Source organism: Kogia breviceps, chromosome 17 (assembly GCF_026419965.1).
Source record: "Kogia breviceps isolate mKogBre1 chromosome 17, mKogBre1 haplotype 1, whole genome shotgun sequence".
In the NCBI taxonomy this organism is placed as follows: domain Eukaryota; kingdom Metazoa; phylum Chordata; class Mammalia; order Artiodactyla; family Physeteridae; genus Kogia; species Kogia breviceps.
In genome coordinates this window covers 55,987,851-56,014,436 of record NC_081326.1, presented here as the reverse complement: position 1 = coordinate 56,014,436, position 26,586 = coordinate 55,987,851, and the positions used below count along the sequence as shown (strand labels likewise).

Genomic DNA, 26,586 nt, shown 5'->3' with positions numbered 1-26,586 from the left:
CCTTTATTTCACAGAATTGAAAATTTTAACCAAACACCACTGAAATGGCTAACCCCTTGGAACCTCCTTCAATTCCATTAAGAAGCCACATTCTCTCTTGAGGGGGAATGGCCTTTTCTACTTGCTCTTTCTCCTGCCTGACTCCTTTAGTTCTCTGCTCTTGCCTGGCCAGCTTCTGCTCTTTCAGTTTGCACTCATTTTTCCCCCCAGGACCCTCTCTTGTTATACCAAATCTGGATCAGGCACCTCTCTGTCCTGGTTTTCTTTTCTCTGGCTAGACTGGAAGCTCACGGAGGGCAGGCTTCCCGCTTGCCTCCTTCCCAGCTTCTTCTTAGCACCTAACTCGATGCCCGCAGAAACACAAGTTGAATGAATAAATGTGATGTTAATTTATTCTTGAGCATAAGTATCAGTAATCATAGCCTATGGTCATTTTTGTCATAGTTGCACAAAAAAATAAGATTTAGTGCTAAACGGGTACTGATGCCTGCAGATACACATGACCTGGGTTGCTGGGAAAAACATTCTAGTAGTCTCTTGTTTGGGTAATCATTTGCAATTTTTTCATGAGAGTGAGGTGAAGGCTGCACAAGGGGATAAATTATGAGACATTATTCTAAGTATAAGTTACTGAATCAGACTAAAGCGGTTCTCTTTCAAGCAGTATTCTGGGTCATCAAAAAATATTCTTGAGTAGTGCTATCTTGTAACTTGTTAGCACTATCCAAAGTATTTCCTGTATTTTTTTCCGCCATTCATACTCTGAACTGTGGGCCTTACCTGCCAGAGGCCACCTCCTCTTTTAGCTCATCTGGATCATATTGATGACACTTTGTGAAGGAGAATTCCATGTTTATTTTCATAAACCAGGGCAGGATATTTGGGGACCTACAGCCTGTTATTTTATTCCCTCCAGAATATGGTATACACTTAGTAGACTACAATTATCTTAGAGATTTCTGTCATGTCTCACTTGTAATGTTATTTGTTCTATTTCAACCTTAAAACAGGGCATTCTTAATATTATAATAAGATTAAAAGGACTGTATGTCGCTCTCATTATATATTGACTTTTTCATGAAGTCATTTTGGTAACAGCATTTTATTTTCTGAATAGAACCCTGATTTGTAGCCTAAATAACCAAGGCATCATTTGCAGGTATGAAGATAATAATAACATTACCAGATCCCAGTATTCTTTGTTCAGGTGAACTCTGCAGTAATCTTGATTTTGCAATAACTAGGTAAAACTGTCATTGTGAAATGTCAGGTCACAAAAAGTTCAAAAGAATCATGGAAGCAGTTAATTTTAAATAATACAACATAGTGCCACTGTTTTCTAGGCATTGTGTTCCTCCTTTCTCAAACAGCTTTTCCCATCCATACCTCAACTTGTTTGCTGGAGTCAACAGGTAAGTATATAGAGCATTAATGCTTTTTTTTTTTTTTTTTTTTTTGTGGTACGCGGGCCTCTCACTGTTGTGGCCTCTCCCGTTGCGGAGCACAGGCTCCAGATGCACAGGCTCAGCGGCCATGGCTCACGGGCCCAGCCGCTCCGCGGCATGTGGGATCTTCCCGAACCGGGGCACGAACCCGTATCCCCTGCATTGGCAGGCGGATTCTCAACCACTGCGCCACCAGGGAAGCCCGAGCATTAATGCTTTGACGTACAGGAAGCATACCAAGTGGGGCCAGCCAACCAGTTCTTGTTCTGCTTCCACTAAAGGTTCTTAAGCTCATTTAGATGACTATATTCTCGGACGTTATGGTTCTCTGTGAGAAACTCCCTGAAATAGTCTTAAATTATCATATCACACAAACCTGGAGCGATTTCCGTAGGATAAAATGTGATTGTATTATATGTCTGCTTGTACCTACAAAACAAATACTAAATGTCCCAGGAAGTACATTTAAGAAATGCTGCGTTCGAGTTTCTCTGTTAACGTTTGTGTGCTGCTTGTTCATTCCTTTTTGGAAGCCACGTGATAATAGAAGCCAAAGTCTTAAGGAAATATTAACCAGGTGGAAAGTTTAAAACTGATAGAATTTTACCTATTAACTTATCTTTTCTGTGCAAGATGAGAAACACCTATCATTGTTCGATGTGTGAGATGGAATATCTCATTACATAGACTGAGAGCAGCTACCTTAGATCAAGGTGGAATCTGCTACACTTCATTTAAACAGGGCATTTATTCAGCCTTATAAAAATACTCAGGATTCCAATGTGTGGATTCTCTGAAAAAGCCACAGTGTTGTTTGATTGGCTGTTTTTCATTTATTCCAATCCAGTCTTCTCAGGAAAGCGGGTTACTTTAACCCCTTTCAATTCCAGTTTTCCTGTTTGTTAAAATAGGGCGAATAGATTCCTCGCAGGTTTCAGTGAGGACTAAATGAGAAAATTATGTGAGCCAAGAAGCAAATGGCTGGTACATAACAGATACTCAACAAATATTTGTTCTCTTCCACCTTTCCTTAGCCTGTCTCTGTGGTCTTATGCATGTAGTGTGTCCTAATGATACACTTAACAACTACAGATATGTGTCTTTGCTTTGCACCTTTCTGACACCCCTCCACTACGACCAGAGTCCAAGACCAAGATCACTCTCCTGTTTCCTTGGATATTATCTTCTCCTTTCTTAGGATGTCTGTTGCTTTTTGCTCCTGTTTTTACCTCTGACCTCTTTTTAAACCGTTCCCCCTTTCAAATCCCTTTTGCCAGAACTCTTTATGTTCTTCTCCCTTCATTTCTCTTTTGTTCTTTCTTCTACTACCTTGTTGCCTACTTGGCACATCTGGGCTCTTCGTGCCCTGCAACTTGGCTTGAATGGTCAATGACGACATTCCCCTCCATTGGATGGCTTGATCTGCCCATAAAAAATATCAGCTGACAGGATTCCTCTCAATATATTATGTACTCCGTGGTCCCTGCAGAACAACTGCTATTTCACTGAAAAACCACACACACACTTTTAACTTTGTATCTGAAAAATGCATAAATCATAAGTCTGTACTTAAGTGAGTTATTACAAAATAAATACACTTGTGTAACTATCTCTCATGTCAACAGAGACATCACGAGTGCCCTCCAAGCCCAGTTGTTGTGACCCCTCCTCTTCTGTTCCTTTCCTTCCCACAGGAGTTAATCACTCTCCTGACTGCTCACACTTTAGATTGGTTTTGCTTGTTTTGAGGCTTTGCGTGCGTTAAAGCACAGCATACATAATGCCTCAAAAGTATGCATTCTTTTATGTCTGGCTTCTCAGTCAACATCCCGTTTGTGAAATTCATCCATGTTGCAGTACGTAATTTATTTATTTTTATTGCAGTATAATATTCTATTGTATGACCACACATTCCATTGTATGTTGCAGCTTTTAAACCTGTTCTGTTGATGAACACTTGAGTTGTTTCCAGTCTTGACAGTTCAGATAATGATGTTGTGAGCATTCTTGTGAGAGTGTGTGTGTGTGTGTGTGTGTGTGTGCGCACATGTGCACGCACACATTTTTTAATTGAACTTCTGGCTTTATGTCAGTCCAGATGCTTTAAGTTGCTAGGAGTCTGATCCAGATGTTTGAGACTTTTCTGTATTCTTTTATGTTCCAGTCTGTTCCTTTAAAAGACCAATATTTATTTATTTTTATATATTATGCTCTTAGTACAGAATATTTTTTGAATTTTGGAATGTTAGAGGATACCTGGTGAAAAATTTGTAAATAAAATTTGTATATATAAATGCATGTAGTTATAGTAAATATTAATATATATTGTAAATACATTAAATACCATATGATATTCACATATAGAATAGAAATAATCATGTAGATATATGAACTTGTAAAATTCATTTTACTGATTATAGTAACATTATTATAGAATTATTACTATATAGAGTGTGCTTAATTTTTAATGAACCTTCCTCTATGTAATTCAGTTCACAAATATTTTCAGTATGTAAATTTATATAGACACATATAGGACCCAAATCAAACCAACATAGTTGTGTGATTCAGTTTCAGAAAACAAATTTAATAATTCTTAGTTCTCACAACTTATGCATTTATTGCTCTATGACTATGGATCCAGAACTATGGTATTTGATTCTTTGTTCAGCTTAAATAATGTCAAAATTAATACTTTGAGTCTCTGTATGTCTTGATTTGATTTGTTATTAATTATGTTAACAAGACAACTGTAGCAATATTCTAGTTTTTATTTTTGCGAGACTGTGTAATGTCCAGAGATTCAGGCCTTCCTCGAAAAGATAAACACTAAGCAAAGGTTTCTAAGTGTGCTAACACCCATCTATCCAATAAGAACTTTTGTGAGTGTCTACTCTGGGTAGTAGGCTATGAGAGTGTGTCACTGTTAACGATGAAGTGTGTTGTAGCCTCTGAGAATCGTTGATAACATATAGATATTTAAAAATATAAATTCCTTTTCTATCAATTTTTATTAAGTAGTCACATGAATGGATATATATTAATACTTTGAATTGACATTAATAATATTAATAATGGTATTTTCTGGTCTGGAGGACTTCACATTCTAGGGAGGTAGCCTAAAGCATAAACTCATAATTACATTGTGTGTGGCAAACGCTTAAAAAGGAGATGTGCGTACATTGCCACAGATGATAGTAGAAAAGACTCAACTTTTGCCCAGGGGAATTGTAAGGACTTTGTAGAAGTGAATCCATTTAGGAACTTGAATAATTTCATAACCTTAGTGATGTGCTAGGTGTTAGGAGGAAAATTCAAACATTAGGATAACCCAGTAGTCCATGAGAATATTGGCAAGATTGTATATTTGCTTGACACAAATGTAGAGCCAAGCAAGTACATCAAGTACATTTGATGGTAATCTTTGTAAAATGGTGTCTGGTAGGTTTTATTCTCTTGTAAGTTTCTTAAAGTGCTATCACTTTTATATCTATGAATGCATTGCTTAACTGTAGTTCATAAAAACGTTAGGGAGTTTGTGAGGAGTGCAGTGGTAAACCAATCTTGGCTTTAGACTCCTTCAGACCTAACTCTTCCATGTGCTAGGTCTGTGACCTCGGCAAGTTGATCTAACTTTTCTAAATCTTAGTTGCTTCATCTGTAAAATGTGGATAAGAATATTATCTTACTTAAAGAATTTTTGTTAAAAAGGAAAATCAAATGAGATAATACATTCTTGGCATAGTGTCTGGCTCACGGTAACAATAACATAGGACATTTTTTGATATTCACTAAAAATTTAGGTTATGATATACGTTAGCATTCATGATTATGAGCCTAAAAAAAGTCTAGTTCTGAATTTTGACTTCTTTCAAAGTTCAGTAAGATTTTGAAGGAATTATTTGTAAAACACCTGAATCTGGAATTATATAAATATATATTTTTTCCTTTACTCTGTTGTGACAGGTGTCCACAACAAGATTGACGGAGAAAAGACATTACTAATCGGGGTGCAGGTGGTGAAAGTCTTTTCTAAAGGTGTGTGTGGGTATGCCTGTGGGTGTGTGTGTTTAGATAGATTCTTAAGTTTATATTGAACTTAAATGTGAAGATTGAGTAGATTAGCTATACAAAATATTTCATGAGTGAGCTAATTTCTGCCCTCATTGATTCTAGAGCCCCACTTATATGCATCACACCGCCGTTCTTTCTTGCTTGGTGAATGGTAAAGGAGGTGCTGTGGCATCCATGAGTAACCTGAATATGACCTCACCACTATGTCTGACTTTGCATTTAAAATTAACTTCAAATAAATTCCCTGTTTCACATTTACTTTGGCATCCACCCAGCCTATTTCTATTTTTAAATTTATTTGTAATCTTTTCTTTTCATCTTTGGGGGTAGGGGGGAAAGCAATAGCAATGAAACAAAATCCAAGAGGCCATGAAGCAAGAGCTGAGATTTGCAAGGGTGAGGTAGGGAGGCCGCCCTCTCTCTATATATCGTTGCTCTTCTGCATCACCCAGAAACACGCACTAGACGCTGTTAAGCTATACTAGGAAGGATGCAGTCACAGACTCAGTCCTAAGACACATGGTTCCTGACTGTGGTCCAGACACTGATGTTCTCTTCTTTATTATGGGTACAGATGAATCTGGAAGCAGAGGCTGAGTTTGGGGGAATGGGATTTATTAATAAGCAGAGAGGAGCATGTGGGCTAGATGTATTCTCTCCAGTATCTTCAAGCAGTTGAGAACTACTGATGCTGTAAGTTCCCTCAGTGCAGTCCTGGGTCAGTGTCTGACTGCTTTCCACACACCATAGTTCCTTAAACTCCCTGCCGTATTTCCGTTCCTAAGTTTAATCAGGTACATTTAAAGTAATTATAAAAGACTGAGACAAATTTAGTATACAGGATGGTAGTGCTTTAAATTGATTAACTGTAGTGGACGGCATTAGAAAGAATAATTGAAAAAATAGGACTTTTTAATGCAGTGATATCTGTGTAAACTGTCTAACTCAGAGATAACACTGGGCTTATATCCATACATGCTTATGCATATATGATTTGGACATTGGAGATCATAGTGTGCATTGAGGTTTATCTCCTGCCTTTTTTCCCCCTGATGTTCTAGCATGACTCTTAACCTCTGCCATTATGCATTCTTTTAAAATACTGAATCTAAATTTTTCATGGTAATAGATCCTGATCTTCTTTTAGAGTTGATAACCATACTGGAAAAAAACCAAAACAAAACCCTTCAAAATTGTCAACTTCCTATCAAAGCATCCTAGTTTTCTTGCCAAATTAATGATAGAATACTTATTTTGTTTAAAAATATTACCTATGCTTTTATTTACTATTTTAAAGTATTGCATATGCATAAGGCAAGAAGATAGTTACTGTCCAGAGCAGCATCTCCAACTGTGCTCAGCAGAACATTAGTTTTGTTGGTAAGTGGTAGAATGTGACTTAAAGCCAAATGAGATTGGGAAATTCCAACCCAAATTGAACAGACTCCCCACTCCCAGGACTTTTCAGAGCTGTAATCGCTAATGTACATTGTGGATCTATGAAGAAGGGGTATAAAGTATTATACAGTTTCCATTAAACTTATTTTGACCAAGGAGCCTCCTTACATTTCTCTTTTTGAAGCTAATATCATGGAAAGAACGTAGAGAAAATTCTTAAATTTCTTGTCATCTGTGCTTAACTAGTTACCATAGTAAAATTCCAGATAGAGCCTAGCTAAATTTGGGGTGAGCATAGGCAGTGTCCAGAAATAATGGTTTATTCAAAAAAAGTTCCTACAGCTGAAGATTTCTAAGCCTGTTACCTACCCAAATTACAAAGGAATTCTGTGTGTACTTTATTTTTCCTTCATACATAAAACTTTTCTCATCCTAGGAGTCAGGAAAAAGTGGTTTAACCTATTCCACTGTCAGAAGTTGCCTTTCAGTTTTAAAATACTTCCCATCTAAAACAGGACCAGTTTTCTTTGAAAAATTTCAGTGTACTTAACAAAAGAGAAAAATGATTCCAACCTGTGTGTGTTTAATTTGTTTTTTGCTTTTATCAGAAGGGAAAATGATGCTAAGTTGCTTACATTAAGCATTTAGCAATAACTAGGGGGGTGTCTAAACCAAATTTCATGTCATTCGTGTGTACTCATTACACAGTGTGAAAGATATCTTTGTACTGTTTGTTAACTTAAATGAACTTTAAAAAATACATACTACGCACAAAGATCAGCTCGGTGCTTTGTGACCACCTAGAGAGGTGGGAGAGGGAGGGTGGGAGGGAGGGAGACTCAAGAGGGAGGACCTATGGGAACATACGTATATGTATAACTGACTCACTTTGTTATAAAGCAGAAACTAACACATCATTGTAAAGCAATTATACTCCAATAAAGATGTGAAAAAAAATCAAAAAAAAAAACTAAACTAAATAAAGATCCCTGGCCCCTTGGAACTTATATAGAGAGCAACACTCTGAACTTACTCTTTTTTTTTTTTTTTTTGCGGGCCTCTCACTGTTGTGGCCTCTCCCATTGCGGAGCACAGGCTCCGGACGCGCAGGCTCAGCGGCCATGGCTCACGGGCTTAGCTGCTCAGCGGCACGTGGGATCCTCCCGGACCGGGGCACGAACCCGTGTCCCCTGCATCGGCAGGCGGACTCTCAACCACTGCGCCACCAGGGAAGCCCTGAACTTACTCTTAATTTCCTTTCATTGCCTGTATGCATTTGCTGATTCCTCATGATATTTGTGCCTTACCTGGCAGGTACTCATTGGACTATTGGTCACTGATGGAGAGACCTTTTAAGCTGCTTCCAGTGGTACCTTAGGGATGAGCAAGTGGTACCTTAGTGGTTTGCAAGTTAACTTACCAGAGTTGTAAGCAAAAACTGTTGAATATGGTGGCATAAATTTATGTTCCCCATCACTTTGGCTATTTTATATACATATATATACACACACACACATATACATGTATACGTTATGTTATGTATTATATATGACAGTTGTTAAATATCATTATGACAGATATTATATTTAACACATAGATACACGTGTGTTTAAAAAATATGTGTGTGTGTGTGTGTGTGTATATAAAACCAGTATAAGCTCTCATCCTTCACGGCGATTGTTTTAATCTTGTGTCTAGTTTGGCACTCTTAAAAAAAATGAGCAAAAACTTTGCCTAATACACTTAAACAATGTTGTGAAGACAGCATTCTTTTTGAATTGTCATGGAATGCATCTGTTAGATTCACCATATTGTACATGTATGTTAATTTACCAAATGGATTAGCAGTGATTGATACAGATTTCTTAGGCGAGGACACAGAGAGCTGTAAGCCAGTTACATAGCTGGATTGAGGTAATAATTGAGATTTTTCTTTACAATTGAATAACAGATTGGAAAACAGACAAAGCAGCATCGATATATTAAAATTAAATTACCTTTAGTATACAGAGATTTTTTTTTGGCAAATGCTGGGAAGAAAGTCAAAGGCATTCCTATGGAGCACAGCACTAATTATTTTTGGTATCAGTAGAAATCTAATTTACATACAAATAAAATGTCAATTCCCATCATAACCATCAAGATAAAGAGCTGCATGTGTACTTTTCCATGAGCTATTCTATTTGAATTTAAGTGCTGTGTTTGGCTCTTTGCCCATGGACCAGTTGAAATATTCTCAGTTTAACAAAGAAGAAAGGATGAAGTTGAGCCTGGCCCATGCACACTTGCAAAGTCAGATTGGCCTGTTTGAATCAACAGTTGTCATTGTAGATTATTTTAATTATTTTTTTTTCTTGGAGAGGAATACAAAAGGAAAAATGACTTATGTGTGGGCAGTGAACTTAATTTGCTTAGTGAAGTTAATTGTAATCTTATTCAAATCAGAGTCTTTAATACATTTGCCTCTCACCTGTTATGAAGGGAAAAATAATGCCCTTTCTCTTTGATTTTCCATGATGTACACTTGCTCTATTTTAGTTATCCCATTTAGTGAAGTAGGCAGCTGCTTCATTTTTTCAGATATATCCTACAGTTTCATTTAGACTTCCAGTATAAAGTCTTTAAAGGCAACCCCCCTAAAATTTTTTTTGTAATTTTTTTAATAAAAGTAAGTACTTAATGAAATTCTTTCCCTAAGATGCATATTGGATATGTGGATACTCATTTTGGCAAATATGACATTATTACTTATTTACCAGACTATCTCCTTTTACCTAGACTAGTACATTTGAAATGAGATATTTAAAATATAGAGAGCATAGCATGATGAAATAAAAGCCTAATAAAATGTGTTTGGGCCAGGATCAAAATTCTTTGAAATCGGATATCTAAATAGTGTGCATTTTATCTCAGAAAGGCTTGGGTTAGTTCTAGTGTCCAGATGACTGTTAATGGGCTTTGTGCTCTGAAGCATATGTTAATAGAAGTGATCATTATGGATTAATTTGATGTGAATTAATAAGAGATTTATTTGATGGGAGTTGTTTGAAGGTGATGACATTTAAATCTCAACAGGATTTAAGATGTCCAGAAATACCTTTAAAGATTCAGGAATAATCAATTTAGAGAGAGCAAATTAAATAGACATGGAGAGCAAAGAACAGGATCTGACACTGGATTTATGAAGTTTGAAGCAGTTTACAGAAAAAGCGATCTACCATTGAAGGAAGTATTGCCCTGGAATCTGAAGAAACAGAAAACATTTAAACTCCTTCAACAATTCTTGGGCTTGTGAATTGGATAAACAATGTTCTCTTGCATTTTATAGTTCACTTAAGCAATCTGATTTTGATCTGTATATATGGAGTAGACAGGATTCAAGTTTTTTTTTTTCCTAAACCAATGAGCAAACACATATGTTCTTTAAAAACTGAACTTTATATGTTGTTCATATGGAAGCTATCTAGTTTGCCATGAGCCCAAGATTCGACCTTCCTTTTATTTTGCTATCACTTGCTTAATTCTTTAAATTCTTTGCGGGGGACTTTTGATCAAAAGAAACAATTTGCTTTTCTTTTTTCTTTCTTCTTAGTTTTTTAAATAAAAGCTACATGAGATGTGTAATTAATAACTCAGTACTCTTGGGCTGTTGATACAAACAAGCCTGGAAGAAACATATATTAAGAAGACTATGATATCTTTTCTTTTTGTGTAAAGCTTTGATTTTAAATGCTTGAAAAATTTATTATCTGGAAAAACAAAAAGAAAATGTCATCTGGTATTGTATATTATGATGATAAGAGCTGCTACTTATAATAAAAATCATACTCAGCAGAATTAGAGATTGAGGTCAGATTACATAGTCTTGCTTCCCTATCTTTTTAGTCTTGTTTAGGTTTTTTATATATATATATATATATATATATATATATATAAAGATGTGTGTGTTTATATATACGTGTGTGTATGTATATCAATACACACACACACACATATATATGTACATGTACATACATAGAGAGAGAGAAAGTATCAATTGAAAGTGCACCTAGTTGAAATTATTGTTTGGAAAAGTACTCGAAAGTTTCAGCTTTTTTTAGAAAGAGGAGTTCCTTATAATTTTTTCTTTACTTTTGAAAAATATCCTTCCTCTCGTAACATGATGACAAATAGTAAAATGAAGTCCTCTTGCTGGATGTGTTCAGCACCTAGCTGTTGTTGGATATACATGTGTTGAATGGCTGAATGAAAGTTGGAGACAATGGAAAACAGTGAATGGTAGGTGTCAGTGGTATTTATGCTACCCTTAGTTGTTGACGGCTTAATATTTTGTAATGTTTCAAGAAAATTGGGTCAAGCTTTTCTAAGGTAAAACAAAAGTGCTTAAGCTATTAACCAGAACCATCATGGAGTCTTAGAGGCAGAGTGCAGGTTAGAAATAATTTATTGTAATTCCCTCATTATAGGGTTTAGAGAGGCTCTGAGAAGGGAAAGGGCTTGCCCTTGATTACATCAGCTGGTGATCTGAATCAGGTTCAGAAACTGGATGTGTGATTTGTGTACCCTTCTACCTTCTTAGGTTTTGATTCTTTACTATGTTTCGGGTCAAGATGCCACAAAGAACGTAGAGTTTATATCTCTTACCTTCAAGGAGTTTCTCATCTAATGGAAATAAATTCTTAACTTCATTTGCATTGGATGGTTGTGTGATCTCAACTCCCTTTTTAAATTACTGTGATAGTTCATTCCTTTGGTGGAATAATTCATTTGATTATCTATGGCAAGGTTATTTCAGCAAGAGTATTTCATAAATGTATGTGTGTATATATTTTTATACATACATATTTATATATTCATATAGATGAAATAAAACTAAATAATAGTTTAAAATATCTGGGTAATAATAGAAAGCTTAGATTCCTTTTGCTGTGAAGGTGCCATTCTGGGAACATAAGTCACAGTCGTTTATAGAAAATTTTTTTTCTTGTATATTTAAGCATTTTAATCAGTGAGATGAAGTAGTTACCAGAATTATATTTTAAGCTCTAATGCTGATTGTTTCTGCTGCATAAACCTGTCTTAGTGATACTGTAACACAGAAATAGTGCAGTACGCTATTGCTTTTTTTCTAATAAATTCTTCTACTAAAAATGCAAAGAAAAGTTATATAGATTTAAGTTTTAGTTTAGGAGGAGATAAGAATAGAAATTGAGATTTTTGCAAATGGAATGTCTTATATCTCAGTAATAAAAATTAATACAGTTAGAGCATTTTTTGGAAGCTAAATACGTTTTGAACCTGCTTAACAATCTTGGCACGTAATATGCATTCATGTGTTTGTACAGGTGGAAAATGACGTAAGTGTGGGAATGCTCCCTGTTATGCTCTGGTCCCCTAGCCAGCCCCCAGGTCGGTTTTTATCTCGTAATTAAATAGAGGACTGAAGGTGGCACTTTTGAGCCTTGTAGCGCTCATTTAGGTTCTTCAGCTCCTCCTTGCCCAATTCACTTTTCGTTCGTTTTTTGCCCCGTTGTCTAAATGGTTGTCTATAGTGGACCTTCTGTAACTGGCATTTTGAACTTTTGTGGTAGTCAGTGTGAGGGTATTGCTGTACAATAGAATGAAAAAGTTTAAAACAGAATTGGCAAAACTGATGGATAAGGCTCATTGATGTGATTATATATATTTATATATATATATATACACACACATGTGTATATATGTAGTACCTCTGTTTAATTATATTATGACCATTAATGCAGTATCTGCCTCAATAATTTCATTCAGATTTTTAAAAAAGGTGATATAAGGATGGTTGAATGCTGGTTCAATCATAGCTTTACAATCTTATTTATCAAGAGTGAAAATATGACTTAAAAATAGCTTAAAAGATAATACATGTTATAATATGTAATGTTTTTGTAACTCTTGGTAAGGCATACTTAGATCTGATGCAAAATTCCTGATGGCATTGAAACAGCTCTTTTCTCAGCCTCATGGTATATGTACACTGGTACTGTGAGACTGGAGGAGACTAGTTATGGGTACCACTCCATGTCTTTAGCTGTGACCGTGCAGATAGGCAAATGCACTTTGTATCTTTTCCAGAAGCAGGCCCCCTCCATGATTACTAATTAAGATGTTTTATCCCCATCCCAGAGTAGGTAAGTATTGTGTTCCTTAAGGTTCAGGGGGAGTTCGAGGTTAACTAATTTTGCCAACAGCACAGTCTGCTGTGAAAATGACTTCTATAATCTTTTATATCATGTTCCTCTTTCTCCTGTTGCTTTATTAAAACCCAGGGGAGGGAGAAAATCTTGCTCAAGATTTACTCATGCTTTTATCAGGTATCTTTCAAGCAGCTTGCAGTGCTGGCATATTAATGTGTTTTAGGTGTGATCCATTAAAATATGTTTACATCATTTAGGAAGGAAAATATTTTTTGTTTTGTTTTGCAGATGTACAGATCAGCTCTCAAAATGTCTTCTGTGTCTTCCGAGCGTCTTCTAAGACAATTGCATTAGCCCTCCTGCTAGTTGACTAATAGAATTAATAATTGTAAAAAAGCACTCTAAAGCCACATGCCTTATGAAGTCAATGCTGGGTATGATTTTACAAGTATGTGATCTATTTTTTCAAGTGAAATTGTTAACTGGAAAAGTTCTTGGCACACAGTACAATGTCATGCAATCTGTTATTTGTCTTAGAGATAATAACTTGAGGGTGGGTCTGGTCTTACGGTATCTAACTTATGAGTTGCTAGGGGAGTTTCTTCCACTTAGAAGTATTGCGAATGTGCTTATATTTACATAATATGTCATTCTGAAAAATTATAGCGATGTAATTCCAGTAAAAATTTTTTTTTCTCTAACTACTTCAAAGTGTAGTCAACTAAATTAACCATGATTTTTTTAAAAAGCAGCTAAAAAGAACATGCCCCGTCCCCCCAGAACAAAAAAAAATAAAACCCAAATGACCTCTCTGATACTTCTTTGAAGTTTTAGCAGTTTAACATTCTTTGCAATGTATATTATTAAGGGCCCTATTCAGTGAGTCATATGGGTTGTAAAGGTCTGTTCTTGGGTGAAAGAATGAACTGAAATTTGAAAGGATGATAATTTAATCAAATCATATTTTCTCTCAGTCACTATAGATGCTGGTTGAGTAGTTTTTAAACTATGACCCATTACTGTTCTTCATGACGATAATAAATCAGCAAGATCCAACTTTTTTGTTCTGGAAAATACATTAATTTTTTTCAATTATTGACATATTTATATCTGTTCATTTCTAAGTATTTTATCTTAGTTCCTGTTGCTGTTTTTCTCATCACCTTGACCTTAATATATGGGCATAATCTATTTTCTTTTCATTTGAATGGAAGGATAATCTTAATGAATTGGATTATTTCATCCTTTTTTCTTTCATGAATCCTGCCTTTCATGTAGATTTTTATCTTTTCTGTGTAGCCTTATTTACTTCATCTTGGTGCATCACTGTTAGATTTTATTTATGTGATGGAGGAAATGTTAAAATCCAATGGAAAAACAAACTGGAGGGGAATGCATGAAATGCTGTACCAAATCATCACATTTTTGTATGCAGGAATGAATGATACTCTATAAACTAGTATTTCCTTTTCTGTAGGCCAAGTTAAAACAGTATATTTTTTACTCAAACTCTTATAGTTTAGACTGTAACTTATTTCTTTTAAGCTTCCCTTTTATTCTCTCCTTTTTAGTTTTCCCTTTGTTGACTACCAGTAAAATTGCCCTCCAGTCTTCCATGTGTCGGCACAAGTTCCCAAGTTCTGGCTGTTCTGACAGAGGAATAGAGGTCTAAAATGTCAGCAGCAACAGATAAGACATTAAAATGCAAACATTAGAAGATAAATTAGTTAGCCAGTGTTCCTTTCTTTTTAATGATGGTTACCTGACTTAGTTAATTTTCGGAGCTAATGGTAATGACACCAAGGTGAAGGCCACACTGCCTCCCATGCCCCATGCCAGGCGGGTTTACATGCCTCATGACTATCACCTTCACTGGAAACTCCAAATGGTTTTTCTTTTGGTTGTTATTCTTGTTCCAAGTGGGAGAGTCTATGGATGCTTTGAGGACTAACATTCTTGGTGTATAAGAAGAGCAGTATACTCTCTTAAGTACAGTTACACTATTTTTGACATTATTCAAGAAAGTGAATTATTACCTTGTAACTGATTCCTTATCCTGTATCTAGTGCATTATCTTGGTTCCGTGATTCATATTATACAAATTTTGCTTGACCAGCCTTTCAGAAGCAAAGGTTTTTACCCGTAGGTGAGAATGACTAAAACGTGCTATTAATTTAGATTTTCTAAGGACATTTTGGATAATCATGGTGTGACTAATTCTGTTAAATTCGCCCTTGTGGTGGCGTCAGCTAGTAAAGAAGGTGGATTTTTCCAAGAGACAGTTGGGGTGGCGACGTACACAGCCCTGGCAGTTTTCCGGCTGGAGGATTAAGGAACACAGGCCATGAACGTCAGTTCTCCCCAAGCCTTTGTTACTGCATTCTTTTATTGATACTGTACAATGTGTTTCTTATCTCCTTATACCCTTAGAGTTCTGATTCATTAGACTCCCCACAATGCCCTTATGTGGACCCTAACTTGAAAGGCACAGTTGAGCTAGCGTGTGAAGGTGAACCATAGGAAACTGTTAGCGGTTTGCCATGTCGAGCTACAAAATGGCAACGTCACATGGTTCAATTGAATAGTTTACTTTAGTCGATTTCCAGTGTGCTCCTGATGGTGGGATTGGTACTGTTTCCACCATGCTGTGCCTAGAAATCCTGGCCTTAGGTAGGTTCTCATCCTGCCAGATGGAGTCCTAGTAAAACCCAACCTGACCACGATGATGTGTACCAGGTCCCCCTTCTTCCAGGCAAGTCCCCCAAAGGGGCCTTAAAGTAATTTCTCGGTACGGCAGAGATGAAACATTTGTTATCCTCCATTTCTGAAAGTAAAGGGGCAGTTTTCACTTCGTTTATAACATGCTCTTTCTGTCTTTTGACTATGAGGATATTTTCGTTGAAACTATATTGATATCTTGGTTGCACAGTGTGGAACAATATCGAGTTTCACTTTATAGTTGTTTGTATACATACATACGTGTCATAAATAAACATGTAATATATATTCTATAAACATAAACAGGTGTATATAGTCTATAAACATAACGTGTACATATTACACATAGTATATAACACGTATAAATATAGAAGCATTTATCTATCAACTCTTAAGAAAGAAGCTGAGCAAAAAATATAATTGGCAGCCAAGATTAAGTAATAGGAATGATAGAGCTAGGAATAATAATACCTTGGTATTCATAAAACCATTTAAAAATAACAAATGAGCCACCCTTTGTGACAAAAATAATTCTAAATGTAAATTGTTGGCATCAGTCTCAATTTTTTTGCTATTTTTAAAAAAAAATAGCAGATTTTTTTTCCTAGAGAACATTTTTTATTATGTGCCTTAAAAAAAGCCTTGAATGGAGTAAATAAAATGTTCTAGATTAGATTACATGCCTGCCATTTTCAACTCACCCTGTATCTTCCTTTTCCTTGTAATTTTACAGATATGGTCCGGAAAAAGAACCCCCCTCTGAGAAACATTGCTAGTGAAGGCGAGGGCCAGACCCTGGAGCCGGTCGGTACAGAAAGCAAGGGATCTGGAAAGAACAAGGAATTTTCTGTAGATCAGATGTCAGAAAATACGGATCAGAGTGATGCTGCAGAACTAAATAATAAGGAGGAACATAGCTTGCGTGTCCAAGATCCGTCTTCTAGCAGTAAGAAGGACTTAAAAAGCTCAATCCTGAGTGAGAAGGCTGGCTTCAATTATGAAAGCCCCAGTAAGGGAGGAAACCTTCCCTCCTATCCACATGATGAGGTGACAGAGAGAAATATGTTGGCTTTCTCATCTCCAGCTGCTGGGGGAGTCTGTGAGCCCTTGAAGTCTCCTCAAAGAGCAGAGGCAGATGACCCTCAAGATACGGCCTGCACCCCGTCAGGGGACTCCTTGGAGACAAAGGAAGATCAGAAGATGTCACCGAAGGCTACGGAGGAAACAGGGCAAGCGCAGAGTGGTCAAGCCAATTGTCAAGGCTCAAGCCCAGTTTCAGTGGCCTCAAAAAACCCACAAGTGCCTTCAGATGGGGGTGTAAGACTGAATAAATCTAAAACCGACTTACTGGTAAATGACAACCCAGACCCGGCACCTCTGTCTCCAGAGCTTCAGGACTTTAAATGCAATATCTGTGGATATGGTTACTATGGCAACGACCCCACAGATCTGATTAAGCACTTCCGAAAGTATCACTTAGGACTGCATAACCGCACCAGGCAGGATGCTGAGCTGGACAGCAAAATCTTGGCCCTTCATAACATGGTGCAGTTCAGCCATTCCAAAGACTTCCAGAAAGTCAACCGTTCCGTGCTTTCTGGTGTGCTGCAGGATATCAATTCCTCAAGGCCTGTTTTACTAAATGGGACCTATGATGTACAGGTTTGTGCTTTGTGATCTCTTTGTACAGAAAAAGTTGTTAGTAATGAAATGTGAGTTTTTACATGTTTGTTAAAATCAAGTTCCCAATACCAAAGGGGTAGCCTGCTCAATGGAGTAGAAGAGACAGACACACTCTGTAGCTGTTTTATCCAAATGTGTATTCAGAGTTATCTTTAGCCTCTCATCATGGAAAATAACCCCAACATTTCTATTAGGCTGGGAAAAGTTTTTTCATGGAATTAGCTTGGCTTCATATTTCTGGACATATTTCATGGTAATTTGATGTTTTCAGAGTCTTCCAAAAATGGCACTAATCTTTATGGTTCTACATGATAGTAATTCGTGCTTTGTTCTAGTTTTAGATTATAAATCTTTTGCTATAGTCTTTACTTCAGGGAGGGTCTTTTCCTGTGTCTTGGATGAGGATTTAATTTTACACTCTGCCAAACTGGACCAGAGTTGGGTCACACTGATGGTTGCAGAGATGTACTACTGAAAAGGCAACGTAATTGCAAATGAAACTTTGGAAACAAAATTTTACATTGATTTAAAAAGAAGTCAGTGTGAGTGTAAGTACTAGGGACACCAGAATGACCTTGGTGTGGACCAATAAAGCATTCCTTCCTGCTTTTAAAGAAAATCATAATTTATGAAAGCATTTAGTAATAATTTAAATTTCTACTTTCATTAAAACTGGCATACCTTTTTGATCTACCCCTTCTGTGTTAGCTTATGGCATATGTGAGATAAAAAAAAAAAAACCCTACCATTTCAAATAGAATGAAATGCAGAACGGACTCTTAAGTAATGTATTCATTTCATTTTAGCAATTTTAGTATAGTTGAAACTGACAATCAGCTTGAGAAAGTGTATTAGTTTCTGTTACAGTCTGTAGATTTTTATTGTATTATTAGGCCAGGGATTTCAAAACATATTAGGTTTAATATTAACCTTCTTTAGGAATGATTAGAAGAAGTACCTGAGAACTAATGAAATCGCATCACACTTACTTGACCTCCTCCATCCCTGAAGATATCAATCATTTTTATCAACTCAGTAGCTACAGCACATTTGTTCTAGACCTCTCTTTTGACCTAGTGCCAATTAAGAAAGACAGGCAAAGGGGTTATAAATAACAGGTAGTGAATATATTTTGCAATACTTGTAAGAAGGATCAGAAGAGAAATTTCCAAGTCCTTTGAAAACGTCAGAATGGCAATCTTTTCACTTTAAGGGAGATAAAGAAGAACTCTTAAAAAGCCAGTTTCATCTTTGTAAAGCTCTCAAAATTCCATCTTACTTTGTGAATTTCCACAAATAGAATGATTTCTGTGGCGCAGCAAATTAAGCCAACATAGTTATTATGCATGAAAGCTACATGCTTTGAACTGCTGTCTTATTAAAGATCATTTCACTGGCTGTGTCAGATACACTCTGCTGTCAAACCATGATTGGAAAGCAAATACGTGTTTTAGATAAAAGGGTTAGAAGTGAATAATGTCAGTATGTGAAATGGTGTTTTATAATTAGCGAGGAATATGAAGTTAATACCTGGATTTCCGGCCGGGGTTTCAGTTTGTTCACTCTGGGGACAACTTCTGAGGGAAGCTGATCTGGGCTGTCAGGAAGGCTCTAAAACGAAGATTACGAAGGGCCTATAGTTTGGAAGAATTCAGATTTTTAAACACACTTCCATTTCCCCCAAACAGTTATTTGTTAGGTTCCTAGTTATTTATAGTAAAGTTTATGTTTGGGTAGAATGAGCTGGACACTTTTCCTGGGCAGTGATTTTAGAAATAAAACAGATGTGGGAGCTTTCTGAGTTTGAACTAATAGAACTAGAAATAAAACAGCTGATCCTAGACTCTGCTGTCTCCTAAATCCGCACAGCAGTGCCCAGTAAAGAAGACAGAAATGGTAGGAAATCGCACCGAGGGAGATAATCTTATTAAAATCAATTTTTTTTTTTCAAAGAGAAATAATATGGCTAAAAATAGAAAACAGCGATCTATGGAAAAAGTGACTGATTCTTTCGAAGAAACAATTGGAGAGAGAAAGAAGCCTAAAGAGAGTTAACTTTCTTCAGTTTGGGAAAAAGCACACTAAATGTACTTTAGGCCAAATGTTAATCTTGAATACTTTACACACACACCAGATGTTGATGCAGAAACATGGCTGAAGATAAAGAACTTATTAATATTTTTATGCTGAAATAAATATCAGGCAGCTTTGCTATATGTGTAAATTGAATAAAAGCACATCTGAAATCCCCCCTTTTCACCCACATATGTCTGTGTTGCTGAAATGCCGTTTGAGAGGTTCTTTCCTTGGCATATGAGCTGCGTGGAAGATTAATATAAAAGCTGTGGGGAGTAAAATGCTGACTGCAGAATTTCTTTAATGCAGTTTTGTCAGAAATTGATAGCAAGTTAATGGCTTGTGTGTATTCTGATAAAGAAGATGTTGGTAAATACGAGGATTAAAGACAAATAATCATTCCGTTCCAGGAATTATTGATATCAATCTGTAATTTAAGCTAGTTGAAGTAGTAGATGAGCGATTCATTAATCTTTTTCAATTAACTTTTTTTTTTTTTTTTTTTTTTTAACATTCAGGACAGTTGGTGGTTAATGATAGATTTATGACATTTTAGGCCAAGAAAAAAGGAACAGAAGCCAGAAGTAGAGGACTTAAGAACTCTGTGGCTTTGATCTATATTTTGGTTTGGCATGGATGGTTTTAAATAATTCAAAGTGACTTGAGTGCAAACATGAGATATACGGTTGGGGAAAAAGAAATAATTTAAACAAATTTTAAGATTTCTAGTTCCAAGTTCAGATTATTTGACATATATTGAAGTTAATAATTGAAGTTTTGACACGCTTTTACTGATGGTATCCACTTCTGTGTAAGTTTTATTACACATCATGAAGTCAAAGAATTACAAATTTGTAAAAATAGTGTCAAACAACGTTTCTTTGTACTTCATAATCGACAAAGCCCCGGCCAGATAATTTTAAAGGCCCATATCATAAAATCTGGACAGTCATTTCTGAGTCTCTTGAATTCAGATCCCTCACACACCATGAGGTAGCATACCCAGCCCTGAAATCAGAAGAGTTATAGACCTTTACCAAGAAAAAAATAAGGAAAGATATAATGGCTAGCTTAGGACTCATTGACTTGACCCGGATGTTAGTTTCTCAATTTTTAAATTTCCCCTGCGTGTTTCATCAATTATTGTGCTTAAATTTTTAAAAATAATGGATGTGGCATGATGGCTAAGCCCTTCATGCAATTTTTACTACCTGTCTTCAGCCCTTGAGGCTCACATATAGACTGATAATAGGACAAGAGATTGAGTTCTTCAGAAAGTAATTACAGCCTCTTTCTTTGTAATCTGCTTTATTATGCTTATATTTAAACCATCACTGAATGGAGGCCTGCATTGTTAAACGTGGACTTTGCTGTTTCATTAGGGCTTAATGTGTGGTGCATTAGGGTGTTTGCATCATCTTTATGGGGGAGCTCTTAGCCCTCAGATCAAGCTATAAAAGTCGGAGTCTTGTCAAGTTGTGCTTCCCACGGGAAAGTGTTTAAGCTAGCCCAAGTTTATAAATGCTCACAATGTATATGGTGCCTTTTCATATTAGGAAACCTTTCCTGTTAGTCTGCATTATTCAGGCCTCTAAGAAGGGAGCTACAGGATGCCAGCTATTAAATTCATTTTGACCCTGAATGAAATTTTAAGGTTAACAGAAGAATCTCAGTGATTGTCTTGTGTTTGAGTTAGGAGCACTGTGTTTCTGTTTTATAAATATTTTTTATCAGAGTTGCACAATATGTCATGTTAGAAGCAGGAAGAACAGATTTTTGAGCTAGGAAGTCATCTTTTGTGTTTGTATTTTCAACATATTTAACTCCATGAGCTTTAGAGATTCTTAACATGTGCCCGTACATTCATTTGAACAGGGGGTTACAGTTTGGTCTGGAAAAAAAGAAAAATCCAGAGAACATTCATCTCATTTTGGTCTATTTTGAATTTTCTTGAATTTTAACCTCCAAATATTTATTTTTTGCCTTGCCATTTCCTTTGATCCTGGAGCAGGAGGGAAGCTGTAGATCTTAGCAGGTTCTGTTGCTTTTTTCTTCTGAGTTGAGGACAATTGCTCTTTAGAAACGCTGGTGAATGAGACTTGAATCACTTCAGACTCTCTCTAGAGTACGGAATGTTTGGCATATGAGCCCATACTTATTTTCAGGACCGTGTCTCTTTAACAAGTAATAAAGTGTGCAAAATAAAACATATGCTCACCCTAAGGCCATAAAAGCAAAGCAGTGTTCTGGCATTTACCAGGTTATTTTCATCATGAAGATAGCTGAGCTTTATAATGTAGCCACCCGGATGGAATAGTTTGACCATCTTCACTAATCCTTTTACCTGCATGATGGTTAAATCTCCATTTGGCTTTGTTACAAGAGGGTCAGTACGATAAATGTCAGTCCCTCTTTGATTTTCAGTCTATTTGCCATCGTTTAGAGAACATGTATCACTTTCTTGAATATCCGTATTTCTCTCTAAGCAGAATGTTTAGAAGAAGGAATCATGGTTATCAGTGCATTCAATCGAATTTAGCATTATTCAACTCAATAAAAGTTTTATCTCCAAATGGCATGTTCTAACCATATCAAGTCAGCAGATTATTCAGTGCTTTTTGTTTCTTGGGTCATCATAATTATAGCATATGTACAGCTGTTGGAAACACAGATACATAAGTAGTATGCTAACTCCAGGAAAGTGGGGAGAAAGAGCAGTTCTCTTTCATTTTCTGATTTCCTTCCTGGAGTCTGTGTCTGAAAATCGTTAGACCATAGACCTCTTGAATTCTTCATCATATGATTCTAAAGTTTAAAGTCAATGTTATGCATGTTCAGAATATCAGAGAAGGCCGTGTTTAATTTTAATTGGAAATCTAATATAAAATTTATTTTTCTGTATTACTTTAAATATGATCTATCCTTCTTTTATTTTTTAGCTTCCATAATCAAAATTACACATATGTCCTGTTTTTTCCCCCAATTTTGGATTCAGTCCTAATAAGAGCTAGCAGTTATTAAGGGTTTCTTATGTGTATATGTAGATCTAAGCTCTTTACGTGTATTAATTAACTAATCTTCATAAAAACCTTTGAAGTTGACACTACTATTATGTCCATTTTTAAAAATGAGGAAACAGACATAGAGGGATGAAAGTAACCTGCCCAAGCTCACAGAGTTGAAGTGGGGTAAAAGGGGTGTAAACCAGGGTAGATAGGCTACAGAAAGTTGTCTTCACAACCACTATGATATATGCCCTTCCCAATTGTAAGACTGAGTTTACTGCAACTAGAAAAGCAATGGAAGACAGACCAGCCACATGTAAGAGAGGAGATGTAAGACTGGTACACCAGGGCAGTTTGATGCATACTCTGTGAATTGCATTGAATTTGGGAACTTCAGTGATTTCTTTGAGATGATCCCTTATCCAAACCCTGGACTGTAATGCTGCCTTATTTGAACTTACTAGCTTATAATTGAAATCATTGAAAAGAGAATTAATTTTGCTGATTTGTCTTTTCTTAATTACTGTGATTCATTTTCACTGGTACTTTGGCTGCAGAGACTAGTTCTGATAGAGTGCATAAGGGCCCAATTTTGATTTTATCAACTAAGGATGAAATGTTTTATCCCCACATTAAGGGCCACTTCATCCATGTATTTGATTTACTTCATAGTCCCCTTGTTTGAAGGACTTCATTTTAGGATTTTATGATTCAGTAGATGGTCTGAGAATTGTATTCCCCTCTTTTGATTACTAGGCACAATTTAGGTTGGTTTTTCTATGGAGATTCAGTGTGAAGGAGATTTACTCAGCTTCCATTTATGTTCTCCCAGGCTGGGTAATTAAGGTTTTACTCTTTGCCTTTGAGTAAGTAATGGAATGGGTGTGGAGGCAGAGGAACTCAGAATACTTTTAGGCTGTCCAACTTGAGTGTACTCATTCCCCAGCCATGCTCAGAGCTGTGTGAGGTCTCCAAATGCTGAAAGTGAAGACACTGGGGGCTACCAGGAAGGGCTTGAGAATTCAAAATGAGTCTAATTGTCCAGCAATTCTCCTTTCATATTTAGATGACCTGTTGATGTAAGATAAAGAACACCTGCATTCTTTCATGAGTCCAGTAACATATTGGGAATTTTAATAATAAACAGTGGTTTGTTCTAAGACCTGTTTTTCCAGCTGATGGGCAGGTAGCTCCACCTCGATATTCCAACTGGCATCTCAGAGTCGACATGTGTAGAAGTAAAGTTGTTAGTTCCTTCCCTAAAACAACTTTGTGTTCCTCTCCTTTTTTCTAGACTCCCATTTTTAAGTCAGTCAGGCCAGAAATGTCAGTTCTCCTGGATGTCTTTCTGATTTGAATCTCTCTCCAAACAATGGAGTGATTTGTCCTGTCTTTCCTTCTTTATTCTTTCCCCGGCACCACCCTTTTTTGTTTGTTAAAATTTATTTTATTGTATTCTTTATTTTTGGCTGCGTTGGGTCTTTGTTGCTGCGTGTGGGCTTTCTCTAGTTGCGGCAAGCTCGTGGCGGTGCGCGGACTTCTCATTGCGGTGGCTTCTCTTGTTGTGGAGCATGGGCTCTAGGTGCGTGGGCTTCAGTAGTTGTGGCACGCGGGTTCAGTTGTTGTGGCTCATGGGCTCTAGAGCGCAGGCTCAGTAGTTGTGGCGCACGGGCTTAGTTGCTCCGCGGCACGTGGGATCTCCCCGGACCAGGGCTCGAACCCGCGTCCCCTGCATTGGCAGGCGGATTCTTAACCACTGCGCCACCAGGGAGGTCCCCCGGGCACCACCCTTAATGTTTACTTAGTAAATTCTTAGTGGCTTGTTTACTTATTTACTTTCTCTTTCTGTTTCCTTCTGTTCTTTCTCTTCTCATCTGCTCTCCTTTCCTTCCTCCCCCTTCTTGCCTTCCTTTGGTTTCTGTTCTTTCTCCTCCCTCCTTCCTCTTTATCCTTCCTTTCCTCCATCTCTTCTCTTACCCATCCTCCTTCCCTCCCTTCCTTCCTTTCTCTAATTTTTAAAAATTCCACTCAGAGATCTGTCTTCCTGTGTTTTGCAGGAAGTATAGGTCTACTTTCTTTAAAAAAAAGTAGATCGTTTTAATTATACTTGTATAATTCAATGTAGACTCTCCATTAAGACATCACTTTTCCAAATTCTCTCTCACCCCCAAACTTCCTCCACATTTCCTGAAAGCAGCTTGCACTGTTTCATCCTCATTTATGCTTTACTCATTTTGTTTCCTGCACCTGAAAAACCTTTCTGAGATCACTGTGTCTGAGGCTCATCCCAAATGCCAACTCATCTGTCCACAGCTCAGTTGTCATCTCCTTCCGGAAGGCTTTGTGGACCAGTCAGTGTAGGTTAGGTGCTTTTCCTCTTTGTGGTCATGGAACTTGGTACAGCTTTCAGCAGAAGCACATATTCCACTGTTGTCATCTATTTACCTGGGAACTTCGTGCACTAAAATGCAGACACGTTGGGGGTTTGGGACTTTGTCATTTCCTTGTGTCTCCCAGTGCTTGGCACATAGTAGGCATGCCACAAATCACCCTTCCCTGGAGGAAGGATGTTCCACAGTGATTCAACTCTGTTTTCTCATTAAGACCCTCTTTAGGACAGACATGCAATTATTATTTACCGCCATTATGAGCCAGCAGCAGTGGCAGGTCAGCTGGAGGAGAGGACCACTGTGGATAATGTACTCAGTCTTATCATCCACTTGCACTGCATTTTCCGTTTTCTTTTGCATATTTTCCCCTAAAAGATTACCTTCTAAATTAGTGAGACTGACTTTAAGGTTTACCCGTTTTCTATCTGTCCAAATACCAAATAACCATAGAAAATTAGATTGATTTTATGCTGAGTAAAATGAGAAAACCAGTTTGGGATAGACTGTTTATTATTGTAATACAAAACATTTATTATAAAAATGTAGATAATTAAGGATAAGCCGTATTTTACCCTTATATTTGCACCTCTACCAATTTAGGTTTTGCCCTCACCCCCCCCTCCAAATTAGTTGGCTCTTATAAATCCAATGACAAAGATGTACATGGGATTTATACCAGTGACACAAAGAATAGGCTATGATAGCATGTGACTGAGCTGACTGCCGTTTAATTAGATTTGTTATTGAAATTTTTAAATACTTAATTTCCATCAAAGATACATCGTTGAGGCACACTCTATATTCTGCAATGTGTTTTAAAGAACTGTACACCGCGGGAACATTCCCTATGTAGATTAGCACATTGATTCTGAATTTAGTTATTTTCAGCCAAGATTGGCCCTGACAGATTTCTTCACGTTATTTGTGACTTCAGTATTTGAACAGTGATTTTTAACAACTTAGTTTTTTACAGTCGTGGTTTTACTTTTTTGACGATCAGCCCGTAACCTCAAGTCCTTTTAAATTAGTACCCTCCTAATTGTCTCTGTTGCTATCAATTACAGTCCTTGAATATGAACCACATCTGAGGAAGAGTTTGTGTTCAGTTCAAACAACTCTTTTTGTTCCATTGAAAATAAGTACATTTGCTAAAGTGTCATTTTAAGAGTTCTGAGGCTTTAAAAGATCTTTCCCTTTGACATATTCTTTTAGATACTATTCTTACTAGTTTTTGTTCCATATTATTAGGAGGAAAGAGCTAAGTTGAGGTTAAAGACCTTGAAAAAAAGCCAACCTTTTACATTTTTAACTTTTGTAGTGAAACATTTTTGTGAAAAGCCATATGTAGATAAATTATAAATGAAAGGCATGGAACAAACTACATGGAAGGAAGAGTTTTTAGAACTGAGGTTAAAATAGAATAAAAAGACATCATAGTCCTCAATCAGTGAAAAACAACTTAAAATTTGTTCTTTTTCATGCCTTAACAGGTATCTTGGGTGTTTCTGTATAGATCTAATTCACAAGCGAGTGACCCCATAGTCGTTTGTTTGGGGGTTGAAAGATGCAATTTGTCTTGTTTTTTGAAGAAGCCCTTATGTCAGGTTGAGTCAATGATAATAGGGCC

General features: G+C 36.7%; 1 protein-coding gene across 5 annotated transcripts in view; it reads left to right on the top strand.

Moving 5' to 3' along the window:
* Positions 1-26,586, top strand: part of TRPS1 (transcriptional repressor GATA binding 1) — a 258,297-nt gene that overhangs the window by 31,146 nt on the left and 200,565 nt on the right. For 2 of the 5 annotated variants that reach the window (XM_059042651.2, XM_067017213.1), the window contains exon 2: positions 16,539-17,467. In XM_059042651.2, coding sequence (XP_058898634.1) covers positions 16,541-17,467 — 927 coding nt within the window. In that variant the 5' untranslated portion in view covers positions 16,539-16,540. Of the gene's footprint in view, positions 1-5,439; positions 5,484-13,375; positions 13,536-16,538; positions 17,468-26,586 lie in introns of those variants that run through there. The other 3 variants (XM_067017212.1, XM_059042645.2, XM_059042650.2) reach the window with 3 other exon arrangements.